The 13,534-nt window shown below is 47.3% G+C and overlaps 1 protein-coding gene and 1 pseudogene across 1 annotated transcript; one reads left to right on the top strand and one right to left on the bottom strand.

Annotated features, from left to right (window-relative positions):
- Positions 1-5,136: 5,136 nt before the first annotated feature.
- On the bottom strand, positions 5,137-8,658 carry LOC121833777 (protein TsetseEP-like). Its single transcript, XM_042287398.1, is given in 5 exon segments — positions 5,137-5,381; positions 8,127-8,137; positions 8,259-8,299; positions 8,302-8,532; positions 8,575-8,658. Coding segments are annotated over 5 exon segments (612 nt in total).
- A 70-nt stretch (positions 8,659-8,728) lies between these two features.
- LOC121833775 lies at positions 8,729-10,337 on the top strand (annotated as a pseudogene).
- The last annotated feature ends 3,197 nt before the right edge of the window (positions 10,338-13,534 follow it).

The following is a 13,534-nucleotide window of genomic DNA, read 5'->3' as shown; positions in this document are numbered from 1 at the left end:
TTTAATTTGTCATGTACCTTTCCGACGGTTTTATATACTCATGCTGCAGCCACACTGAAACGGCCCCGGCGCATTACGTTTAATTTCCCAGTAAAGTAAATTCCGGTTTATTTTAGAACCAGATTCTGCCATAAATAAATGCCGACCACGACAGACCTAACTTTTTATATATTTTGTGGAGGAAATTAGACTTTTGCTTTCAAATTAAAATTTGGCAGCATTCGAGGTTCTGCCAGCTCGTATTTTCAGATTTCCCATGTTTTTGGGTAAGAAAACGCATAAAATATTTGTACACTTTTAAGGTTGCTTTCTTATGAGGTAGACGCTGATATTTCGCGTGCCAAAAACTCTACTCTATATTTCTACCAGGGTGTTGCGTTATTTTTGTTTACCTCTTTAGAAAGCATAAAATGGAGGAAAAAAATGCTTTATTAAAGTATTTGAAAACAGGAAGTCGAAATGGAAGCTTGGGCATGTTGGTAAGGCATGATTATTCAAAACGTACAGCGAAACAGACGGGACGGAACGAAGGAGACAAACAACCCCCGTTGTTTGTTTCCTTTCTTCCTTCCCGTCTGTTTTGCTGTACGTTTAAGAATAAAGTCATATTTGATGCTATTAACAATTGTTTAGGGTGTGGTTGGGGTATAAAAGTGGAATTCACCCAAAGCGAGGAGCCCTATGTAGTATACGGCCGTACCAACACGGCTTCAGTGCCCCCAAATAAAGAGTTTGTTGGCTTTCGAGATTATAATTGTATATCGCTATTTTTTTCGCTCCCTCCATGTCGCTCTGCCATCTCTACGCTGATATACGGGACCAGGTCAACGAGGCTTAGGATTAAGGTTCGATAGAGTCTACTATAATCACTTCCTTTGTGCCTTCAAGTGTCTATGCCTCCTTCTCTTCGAAGTATTAAAACGAAATCTCTATAAACACCGATCTAAAATTTGTAAGCGTCAGATGCTCTCACTGAAAGTACAGGCTCCCTTTTCCGCTATTGGAATAATCCATCACGCAAGTTTGCGAACGCACGAATCACACAAGCTGTTGGAGAGGAAGCTGCACCGAAGCGGGTTTTCAATCTGTTGGGGATTAGCGGCGCGTCTCTTCTATAAACCAGCTTTAAAACGGCGCAAGGTCAATGCGAGCACTGTACACATATGCCGCAGCTTTATTTTTCTCTCTCTCTCGCGTACGATATCTTACTTTGTTACCTTTATTTGCTTCCCTCCATTTTTTCCTAGGGAAGAGACCGCAAAGAGGCGGGGATGTTTTCCGAGCGGTTGCTAAAAACTAGACAGGCAAAGGACTCGGCCGGGAAGCTCGAGTATAAATCCCGGCGGGAAGAGGGAAACGGGAAAAGAGATAGACACGACAGCGGGATGCATTGGGATTGGCCACGTTGTCTTCTCGGGGGCAAGAAGGATACGGAAAAGGGAGAGGGAAACTTCAGGGAAGGAGGGGGAGCGGAGGGAGCCTCTGGGCTGAGGGACTTGTGGCTCCGGAGCGACGCCCGGCCGCCAGACCCCCTCTTCTTCCACCGGGGCGAGTGCTCATTTATCATAATCGTCCTTTATGGCAGCCAGGCCGGTTTTAATCGTTGCCGTGGAATTAATAATTCGTGCCGGTAATATGGGGGCGAGCTTCGCGAAGGGTGTCGCTGCAGTGGGCCTCAAGAGCGTAGAGCGTGGATGGTGCGTAAAGAAGAAGAGAGGAAAAAAAAAAGGGGGGGGGGGGGGGGGCGGGAATCGGATGAGAGGGTTGAGAAACGGGCCTCGTGGTGATGTCATTATTTCGTGCATTGAATATTGATTCGTTGGGAATAATATATATATATATATATATATATATATATATATATATATATATATATATATATATATATATATATATATATATATATATATATATATATATGGGTCACACTTTCAGGACACCGTCTAGGTTTGGGGAACACTATACGGTAGCAAAGTCAAGCGGAAATTGTGAATCAAGCAAGTATTACGAGGATGCGAGAAGCAAAAATGGGAAACTCGCATTGTGGGAGTGTTAGCTATTTTTGCGGCCGAAATCATACCTTCATTCTCCAATTCGACATGTCCCGGATTTTGTGGAAGATATGAATACGCATATAATAACTACCTTATGTATATGTGTATCTAAAAGCGGTAGTACCTAGCAAAATGCATCGCACGTAAGCGATAGCGGCACCGCCCAGCAAAACGCATCGCACGCAAGCGCAGGTAAGTATAGAACTGTTCGATGAACGTGTCACTTTAATTGATAAATACTTGTGATAGTGCCCTTTAAAATACTCCTGAGAAGGTATCTATTGGTGACTCCAGCGAAATCGACGCCGCGTAGCGGCAACGCCGAAAAGCTCAGGAGAGGAGGTCGTTTCGACTCTGCCGTCTACTATCGCCGCTTGGTTCTCGTAGGCAGCATAAAAACCAACATCGTTTCCAGTAAATGTTTTTATGCTTTCGCCGTGTCATTTTTACGCACTGACTTGAAGAAGGCTTTAACCATCGAAAAATCGCTTTCCTTCATATGTAACACCGATTTTACGATGCAGTGCAAGAAATATATGGTGGTTCGCGTGAAGAACGACAAGATTAACCTCCTTTCGTCCGCCATTTTTCTGACCAGCGCGCCCCCTATAGTTCGCTGGAGTCGCTAATACATGCCTAGATTTTTACACAAAACTCGGAGTATTCTAGAAGCAACAGTTGTCTGAACATGACTTTAAAAATGCAAGTAATAGTCTACAGAGCCTAACGTTTCTGAGTCTTCAAACACAGAAAATACGCTCGTTAGTAAAAAAAAAAGAAACTCGAAACGACTAGTGTCGGGCAGTGGAACAACCCACAGGAATTCCGAAGTCTGACATCACTCTTGTCTGCATGTGCTCTGTTCCTCCGGTTTTGGTTACACCCTGTTTGTTTTTACGTGCAAGTTACGCGACTCTGCAACAAAGCAACAAAGGAGGAAGTTGAGCAAATTAGTGCGTGATTGGGGCTAGGCTTCTTCCCTAATACTGCGATTTTTGTGTATTTTTCTTGGTGCTGTTTTTGCTTCAACCTGTATAGAAGTACTAATTAGGTGGATCCTTGACGGCCATGTTCCTGCGCTTCGCACGAAACTAAGTGATTCACTTTGGGGGTGCCGACAACCCCTAAACCGGGTACCTGGGATTGCATGATGGGGAAAAACAGTTCAGTAAACTCAGACAAAGTAAAGTCGCATCCACGGCTGGACACGGCTGGACCTATAGGATTGTTTGCGCCGAATGGTGACCAGTGTTGCCGTCGCCTCGGTTCTGTTAAAACATTGACCCAACTGAACTACGAGACACGGGCATTTCCATTCTCCTTTTCCTTCTCGCGAATTTAATGGCGGGCAACGCGACACACCACACTGAGGAATCGGGCCGCCTTTCGAGCCCCCCCCCCCCCCCCCCCTTCGACTATTGGTTAATCGTAAAGTCGGGACGTAACGACGTCCTGAGATTGAAGAACACCCGCGAGGACGGCCACGAAAGGCCAATCAAGGTTTATGGCTTCCTATCGGCAAACGACGGGATTTGACGATGCCTCCGACCTCTTGGCCCCCTTGAACAAACACGTTGTAAAGTGACGTACTACACTTTCGCTCTTGCTTGTTTCTGAGCGTGAACAGGTCGAGCGAATGATCTGTTCCTGACCTCACCTGCTGCTTTATGGATGGCCGCCTGCGAAGAGACGTTTAAATGCCGCCCAGGATCACCCTTGCTCCTTGCCGACAGCTGCCTACGGAGAGTGTGCGAGTCAAGGCTTAAGGGGCTCCAAAAGGGGGTGTGATATGGATGCAACGAGGTAACTGGAGAGCAGAAAATTTTATGTTATCGATTCATTAAAACGTATACGCTTATAATTCTGAGCTTCTTGTGTGACACGTAAAAACGTCATATTTTGTGTTTCGTGTTTTCGGGGCTCTAATTTTCTTCAAATTCAAGACACTTTTTTTTTTTGCAACAGATTAGGTTTTTTTTTGTACGTTTTCGGTGTAAAACTAAAATCGGTGTTTATCGGGGCTTATGTTGAAGAAAACAAGACACGACGAGTTTGGGATTCCCCAACCCCAAGGGAACCTGCGCGTGATCCGTATACTTGTAAAAAAACGTACCGGTACCCATTAAAGATTACAACGAGCTCCAAATCGGGCTTCAATAGATCGATCTCATTAAACGTTCCACGCAAGCGTGACGCCGCCATAACTTAGTTCACGGAGGTCAGGCGCCAGTGCATGAGATGGCTCGTGCCGTCTCGTGAACGGCTCGCGCACATCTCCAGCGGGTTTGTCGCACGCGCAGAAAGACTACAGTTCCCATGATTTACGCCGGCAGCGGCGCCGTAACGAAACTAAAGCCTGGTTCAGAGAGTTGCGTTTGACTGCGTTTGACTGCGTTGCGGCTTCGAGAAACCAGGACATCCCTGTTGCTTATATCGCGTGCCAAGATGATTCCTTGAATTGGATTCCATGCTTCATACAAACCACAGATATACCGCTTTCGGTTCTCGGCGCAACTAGAGTGCCTTCATACGCACGCGCGCTTTTGCTTGAATGGTGACACCTCAGCCATTTTTCCGCCTAATCGTTTTTCTATGCACTTTGAAGTGCGCGCAATCCGGTGTCACTCAGCTCGAGCGCGTAGGTTTCGCTAATGCATAGAAGCCATTTTACCGCCCAAGTCACGCACTGGGTGCGCGAGAGCGTCACGCCCTGGCACATTCAGGGTGACAATAGATGTCTTCACCCTCAGACAGACAGACATGTAGGCACCCAGGCGCAACGCAGTCAAACACACTCAAACGCAAATATCTGAACTAGCGTTAACTGGTGATATTGGTCGAATCGGGGGCTCAGATTTGGGCTTTATTTCAGGCTCCAAATCGGGCTCCGATTCAGGATCCGATTGGGGCTCCATTTCGGGTTCCATTTCGGGCTCCAATTCCGGCTCCAATTCGGGCTCGATTCGGGCTCAATTCGGGCCGCAAATCGGGCTCCATTTTAGGCTCCATTTCGGGATCCATTTCGGGCTCCAATTCGAGTTCTAGTTCGGGCTTCCATACGGGCTCCATTTCGGGTTCAATTTCAGGCTCCATTTCGGGCTCCAATTCGGGCTCCAATTCGGGCTCCGATTGGGGCTCCGATTTGGGCTCCGATTCGGGCACCAATTCGGGTCCATTTCGGGCTCAAATTTGGGTTCCGATTCTTGCTCAATTCCTGTTCCATTGCTGGCTCTGATTCGGGCTCCAATTCGGGCTCCATTTCAGGCTCCATTTCGGGCTCCGATTTGGGCTCCAATTTAGACTCCATTTCAGGTTCCAATTCCGGCTCTAGTTCGGGCTCCAATTCGAGCTCCGATTGGGCGCGTTCAGTAGCGCCTCCCTTGCCTCCGAACGGAGTGCCTCGAGTCGGAGTCATCGGAGCGCCTACTGAACGGCAAAAAAACCCGCGGCTCCAAACCTGCTTCTACGCAACTTCCGCTTCCTCCCCTGTGCCAGACGGTCTCCGAATAAACTGGAAGCAGACGATGGCGAGCACGATCGCTTTTATTTGTGGCCGGTATTGAAGAAGTCTTTACAAGAGCGTTGAAGAAAAAGCGGGTGATTGTACACATCAGCGCTGCTGTTCGAAGCGATGCAACGCGATCGAGCCTTTCGCTTGGCGGTGCAAAGGCAGCTACTGTTATAAAAGCCGACAAAGAACGTCGTCAGTACACGCAAAATACAGAGCTCAGCGAATCTACCCCGCCGGTTGCGATACTTTTATATGGCCATAAGTTTGTTCTGCCCTTCGTTACGAACTTCCTATAGAATGTATTCGTACACACACGGGAAGTTCGGCCGCGCTCGGCGATCAAGGTTTTTTCGGCCGAAGCGAGCTTCAGCCAACGTGCACCCCGATTTAGCTACGCAAACAAAACATTAATCGGTATCATGCTCTGCGTGAGTGTCCAACCGGCTTCCAAAGTCGCGTTCATACCCTGTTTTGCTCTGTTGAGCGCAGACAGGACTATCGTCAATATTACCAAGTTTCCGAGCAACGGTGATCAAGACACGGCGTCAAATGAACGTTTGCGTTGTTTATTAGCATATTCATACCAAACAAAATATGGTCCAATGCATTTTCCGAAAGAGCCTTACCTGAAAAAGATATTCGAACGCGTTATTCGTCTTACCTTGAGTACTTTTCATTAACAAAAGCGAGCAAACCGCGCACCCGCGACAGAAGCGAAGCAGCTTATCCCGCCATATTGTTTCTTTTTCCTCTTTTAGCGCCGGAAATCGTCACCAGTCAGGAAATGACGTCATTTTAGCTCCTTTGACTCTACGTGCACCGTCTCCGGACTCGGTGCTTCGGAGCTTGACTCCGAAGCCCCGGAGTTACGTGCACCGGAAGTGACTTTTGGCCGTCCAGTGGAAGGAGTCAGTGACTCCTTGACTCCGGGGCCGCTACTGAACGCGCCCATTGGGGCTCCATTTCGGGCTCCAATTCAAACTCCAATTGGGGCTCCGATTTTGGCTTCGATTCGGGCTTCGATTCGGGCTTCACTTCTGGCTCCAATTCAGGTTCCGATTCGGGCTCAATTCGGGTTCCATTTCTGGCTCTAATTCTGGCTCCAATGCGTGCTCCAATTTGGGCTCCATTTCGGGCCCCAATTTGGGTTCCGATTTGGGCAGAAATTTGGGCTCCAATTAGGGCTCTGATTCGGGCATAGATTCGGGCTCCCAATCGGGCTCCATTTCGGGCTCAAATTCGGGCTCCCATTCGGGCAACAATTCGATCTTCGATTCCGGCTCCAGTTCGGGCTCCAATTCGAGCTCCGATTGGGGCTCCATTTCGGGCTCCAATTCAGACTCCAATTGGGGCTCCGATTTGGGCTCCGATTCGGGCTTCCGTTCGGGCTTCATTTCTGGCTCCAATTCTTGTTTCGATTCGGGCTCAATTCGGGTTCCATTTCTGGCTCTAATTCTGGCTCCAATGCGTGCTCCAATTCGGGCTCCGATTCGGGCAGAAATTCGGGCTCTAATTCGGGCTCTGATTCAGGCACGGATTCGGGCTCCCATTCAGGCTTTATTTCGGGCTCCAATTCGGGCTCCCAGTCGGGCTCCAATTTAATCTTCAATTCCGGCTCCATTTCAGGCTTCAATTCGGGCTCCCATTCGGGCTCCAATTCAATCTTAAATTCCAGCTCCAGTTAGGGCTCCAATTCGAGCTCCGATTGGGGCTCCATTTCGGGCTCCAATTCAGACTCCAATTGGGGCTCCGATTTGGGCTCCGATTCGGGCTTCCATTCGGGCTTTATTTCTGGCTCCAATTCGGGTTTCGATTCGGGCTCAATTCGGGTTCCATTTCTGGCTCTAATTCTGGCTCCAATGCGTGCTCCAATTCGGGCTCCGATTCGGGCTTCCATTCGGGCTTCATTACTGGCTCCAATTCGGGTTTCGATTCGGGCTCAATTCGGGTTCCATTTCTGGCTCTAATTCTGGCTCCAATGCGTGCTCCAATTCGGGCTCCGATTCGGGCAGAAATTCGGGCTCTAATTCGGGCTCTGATTCAGGCACGGATTCGGGCTCCCATTCAGGCTTTATTTCGGGCTCCAATTCGGGCTCCCAGTCGGGCTCCAATTTAATCTTCAATTCCGGCTCCATTTCAGGCTTCAATTCGGGCTCCCATTCGGGCTCCAATTCAATCTTAAATTCCAGCTCCAGTTAGGGCTCCAATTCGAGCTCCGATTGGGGCTCCATTTCGGGCTCCAATTCAGACTCCAATTGGGGCTCCGATTTGGGCTCCGATTCGGGCTTCCATTCGGGCTTCATTTCTGGCTCCAATTCGGGTTTCGATTCGGGCTCAATTCGGGTTCCATTTCTGGCTCTAATTCTGGCTCCAATGCGTGCTCCAATTCGGGCTCCGATTCGGGCAGAAATTCGGGCTCTAATTCGGGCTCTGATTCAGGCACGGATTCGGGCTCCCATTCAGGCTTTATTTCGGGCTCCAATTCGGGCTCCCAGTCGGGCTCCAATTTAATCTTCAATTCCGGCTCCATTTCAGGCTTCAATTCGGGCTCCCATTCGGGCTCCAATTCAATCTTAAATTCCAGCTCCAGTTAGGGCTCCAATTCGAGCTCCGATTGGGGCTCCATTTCGGGCTCCAATTCAGACTCCAATTGGGGCTCCGATTTGGGCTCCGATTCGGGCTTCCATTGGTACTTCATTTCTGGCTCCAATTCGGGTTTCGATTCGGGCTCAATTCGGGTTCCATTTCTGGCTCTAATTCTGGCTCCAATGCGCGCTCCAATTCGGGCTCCGATTCGGGCAGAAATTCGGGCTCTAATTCGGGCTCTGATTCAGGCACGGATTCGGGCTCCCATTCAGGCTTTATTTCGGGCTCCAATTCGGGCTCCCAGTCGGGCTCCAATTTAATCTTCAATTTCGGCTCCATTTCAGGCTTCAATTCGGGCTCCCATTCGGGCTCCAATTCAATCTTAAATTCCAGCTCCAGTTAGGGCTCCAATTCGAGCTCCGATTGGGGCTCCATTTCGGGCTCCAATTCAGACTCCAATTGGGGCTCCGATTTGGGCTCCGATTCGGGCTTCAATTCGGGCTTCATTACTGGCTCCAATTCGGGTTTCGATTCGGGCTCAATTCGGGTTCCATTTCTGGCTCTAATTCTGGCTCCAATGCGTGCTCCAATTCGGGCTCCGATTCGGGCAGAAATTCGGGCTCTAATTCGGGCTCTGATTCAGGCACGGATTCGGGCTCCCATTCAGGCTTTATTTCGGGCTCCAATTCGGGCTCCCAGTCGGGCTCCAATTTAATCTTCAATTCCGGCTCCATTTCAGGCTTCAATTCGGGCTCCCATTCGGGCTCCAATTCAATCTTAAATTCCAGCTCCAGTTAGGGCTCCAATTCGAGCTCCGATTGGGGCTCCATTTCGGGCTCCAATTCAGACTCCAATTGGGGCTCCGATTTGGGCTCCGATTCGGGCTTCCATTCGGGCTTCATTTCTGGCTCCAATTCGGGTTTCGATTCGGGCTCAATTCGGGTTCCATTTAGGGGTGTCGCGAACTTTTGTCGAACCAGATTTTTTGGTCGAACTTTCGGGGTTCGACTGGGTCGAACCGGTTCGACGAACCTTCGAACTTTTAACCAAATTTCGACCGGTTCGACTTTGTGGACAGTGTGGCCAGACCTTTATAGAAGCATGTCTAAGTTTGGAGAATTTTTTTTATGCGAAGGGTTATTTTTAAATTTATGAACAGTTGCAATTAAAGAAACCAATTCTAATCACTGAAGAAGTTAATAACTTAATTGTTTTGTGCTGTATTAACTGAAATAACCAATCAGCGCTGCACTTAATTCATCTCTTAGCCATTATCATCCAATCCGAAGCCAACTGGCCAGACTGTCGCGCATGCGCACACGAGTCGAACCTCAATAGAAGGTTCGTCGAAATTTCCACTAAAAGTTCGAAAAAGTCGAACCTGGTCGAACTCGAACCGCGGCCGGTTCGCGACACCCCTAGTTCCATTTCTGGCTCTAATTCTGGCTCCAATGCGTGCTCCAATTCGGGCTCCGATTCGGGCTTCCATTCGGGCTTCATTACTGGCTCCAATTCGGGTTTCGATTCGGGCTCAATTCGGGTTCCATTTCTGGCTCTAATTCTGGCTCCAATGCGTGCTCCAATTCGGGCTCCGATTCGGGCAGAAATTCGGGCTCTAATTCGGGCTCTGATTCAGGCACGGATTCGGGCTCCCATTCAGGCTTTATTTCGGGCTCCAATTCGGGCTCCCAGTCGGGCTCCAATTTAATCTTCAATTCCGGCTCCATTTCAGGCTTCAATTCGGGCTCCCATTCGGGCTCCAATTCAATCTTAAATTCCAGCTCCAGTTAGGGCTCCAATTCGAGCTCCGATTGGGGCTCCATTTCGGGCTCCAATTCAGACTCCAATTGGGGCTCCGATTTGGGCTCCGATTCGGGCTTCCATTCGGGCTTCATTTCTGGCTCCAATTCGGGTTTCGATTCGGGCTCAATTCGGGTTCCATTTCTGGCTCTAATTCTGGCTCCAATGCGTGCTCCAATTCGGGGTCCGATTCGGGCAGAAATTCGGGCTCTAATTCGGGCTCTGATTCAGGCACGGATTCGGGCTCCCATTCAGGCTTTATTTCGGGCTCCAATTCGGGCTCCCAGTCGGGCTCCAATTTAATCTTCAATTCCGGCTCCATTTCAGGCTTCAATTCGGGCTCCCATTCGGGCTCCAATTCAATCTTAAATTCCAGCTCCAGTTAGGGCTCCAATTCGAGCTCCGATTGGGGCTCCATTTCGGGCTCCAATTCAGACTCCAATTGGGGCTCCGATTTGGGCTCCGATTCGGGCTTCAATTCGGGCTTCATTTCTGGCTCCAATTCGGGTTTCGATTCGGGCTCAATTCGGGTTCCATTTCTGGCTCTAATTCTGGCTCCAATGCGTGCTCCAATTCGGGCTCCATTTCGGGCCCCGATTCGGGTTCCGATTCGGGCAGAAATTCGGACTCCAATTCGGCCTCTGATTCGGGCATGGATTCGGACTCCCATTCGGGCTCCATTTCGGGCTCCAATTTGGACTCCAGTATGGGCTCCATTTAGGGCTCTATTTCGGTCTTCAATTCGGGCTTCGATTCGGGCTTCCATTCGAACTCAGATTCGGGCTCCGATTCGGGCTCCAATAAACGATATGCTAAAATGCTTGGTAGTCTGACAGTACTGTGGGCGCGGCCATCTTTGTAGCGTCGAGTTTCTTGAGTTTCGGTTTCTCAGCATTTCCAGGACAGTGACGCTCTGTCACTGACTGTGATTCAGCAACTTTATTGTTTTCTGACTTCCGATCACCCAACGTGAACAGAGGACTAGACCGTCATGCCTTTAATCTGTGAAGACACTTTCAATTCTTTTTTGATGCGAAGACGCGTGCAGTACTGTTTAGCGGTCGACTGCTCCACGCCAATACATGCAACTGAATGTTCGGGTTTGTTTGTTTTTTTCTCTTTTTTTAGGTGTTACTGGCGAAAGATTTAATTAGTGCAGAGCTCCAAGTTCTTGTAACAAAAACTGCTCTGGGTAAAAGTTTTCGGGCGTAGCAAAGTGCTTAAATTGGTTTAGATAGCATCCACCTCAAGTAGAGTTGACGGATGTGGCGCTGGTTGATGAAGATTTGTTCAACCCTGGCAGGATAACTGCACTGACTTTTCCAAGACTACCCCTCTTCCCACCTCCCCCGAGTTTCTTTTGTACTTAACAAAATTGTAACCTCGGCTTTAACCATTAATAAAAAATAAAAAAGAGGCAGTGAAATTAAGTTGACATTGCCCGTGTTACTCCACTCGACGTCCGCAGCATAACTTTCTGCCGCCGCCAACATAAAAGGTTTTGCCACTGCGATGAACCTAAGGGATGTAACACTTACTTAGGTCTCTGTGAGCATTGAGCAAATAGACACGTCGTCCGTGCCAGTCGTGTTTTCTATTCTACATAACCGCGCTTTAACTATTCAAGAATATTTTATCGACAAACTCTCCTGTTTAGTTTTAGAGGTGTTTTACAAACCTCGCAAAAAAGTTAGCCCCCCCAAAACTTCGAAAAAAGTTTTTTTTTCGAAGCTTCTAATCTATAAAATCTTTACATAGTGTAACGTTTCGGCATGTGGTAACAAAAATAGAAAAAGGGGACAAGCCCGAGACTTTACCGATATTTCTTTGACTATACAATCGCTGACACCTGATGAAACATGGGGTGGGCGTGTGGCTTAAAGTGTTCACGCTTTGCGATTCGTTGGTGAGCGGTCCTATCGACTATTGCCGCAGTTCAATTGTGTGCAGAAGGACAATAAGTTTCAAAACTCGCAACACCCAGTGTGTGTGTGTTTATATATATATATATATAGAGATATATATATATATATATAGGTTGTCAGCGTCTATAACGGCTTGGAGTAATGAAAAGCGCGTGTCACGTATTCCGATACACTGGAACAAGTGATTAAAGAGCCAATTTTTGTTAAAAGTGCCCGTGGATTGGGCGGATCGTCCTCGAAATTGGATGGAAAACTTTTGACTTCCATTACAATGATGGAACATCGCTATGAGTGGCTGCAAGCCTATGTTGTTTAAATTTTGTATTCGTCGATCTTAATCCCCTCACAAACAAGGGCGAAAGGTACCTGAAATTTTTAAATCAATTTAGCAATATTACTGTATATCACTCAAACATATTTAATAATATATTATAATAATTAAATGTTGTTACTGCAATCCTTTACGAGTATAGTATGTGGTGCTATTTAAGACAACAGTAGCAATCTGTCGCACTGTTTCTTTAAAGTGAAGGCGGTGGGATCGAGGGTTCAACGCACGCTTAAAATTCTGGCACAAGATCCCGCTCAATGAGCCAACACGCATTTTCGAGTGTAGCTAGACAACAGTGAAGAAAAAAAAAACAAAAAGAAAAAAAACAACGAGAAAATCAATTTTGGGAGCACTAGTACCCACAACCTTCACATATCCAAACTCCTTTTTTTAATGTTATTAATAAACGTATCTTTTTTAATTGCGAGGAGGCACGCGACACTAAGATTATTACCCAGAGACGTGCATATCCTTTTCTTTATTTTTGTAAAAACGGCGCTTAATATTTAGAAAAAAAGAAAAAAAAGAAATAGGTCATTATGTTTTTTTTTATTTTTTTAACCTTTTCAATTTGGTGGGTATCTGACTTTCAGAACTAAGCAAGCTAAGCGAGAATCACCTTTAAGAAAAACATAAAAATAAAAAAAAAAAAAAACATTTAAAGGGCTTATAAATACTTGGGACATGTTTTTTCTATATTTTCCCTATGAAAAAAAAAAGCGCAATATTTACTTTGTTTGACGCAATTTAGGTGAAGGTAGCCCGTTCTATACTCCGTTTTACATAATGTTGTACCGCAGCGAAGGCCACTAGGACGAGCTCATAGCGTTGGCAGCCGCCTTTATGCACGAGAGCTTGTGCCACCCTGGTGCCACCGAGATGTGCCTTACACTCTAAAAAATGTCTGTAAGTCTACTTTCCCGCACAAGACTCGGAGAGCCAATCAGCGCAACTTACGGAGGCAGCTCAGCGAATGACGATGCGGAAACATATGTTTAGACCAAAAAACGCAGTCTGAGTTGTGACATTAAGCAATGCAAAACGTCACGCTTGCATTGCTTAATGTCACAACTCAGACCGCGTTTTTTGGTCTATACTCTAAACACATGTTTCGGCATCGTCGTTCGATGAGCTGCCTCTGTAAGTTGCGGTGATTGGCTCTCCGAGTGATGTGCCTGAAAGTAGACGCACAGACTTTTTTTTTAGAGTGTAGAGCAAAGAGCTGGCGCTTGTAGCCTTTCCTGTGGAGCATAATAAGGTAAAATAGAGTATAGGCTCCGTCCAGGGAACGTAGTTAACTATACGTTCCAATCTCGACTCTTGGAGA

This window comes from Ixodes scapularis, unplaced genomic scaffold (genome assembly GCF_016920785.2).
Source record: "Ixodes scapularis isolate PalLabHiFi unplaced genomic scaffold, ASM1692078v2 PGA_scaffold9__187_contigs__length_104089568, whole genome shotgun sequence".
Taxonomy (NCBI): domain Eukaryota; kingdom Metazoa; phylum Arthropoda; class Arachnida; order Ixodida; family Ixodidae; genus Ixodes; species Ixodes scapularis.
The sequence above is the reverse complement of the archived record's forward strand: the minus strand, read 5'-3'. Positions and strand labels throughout refer to the sequence as shown.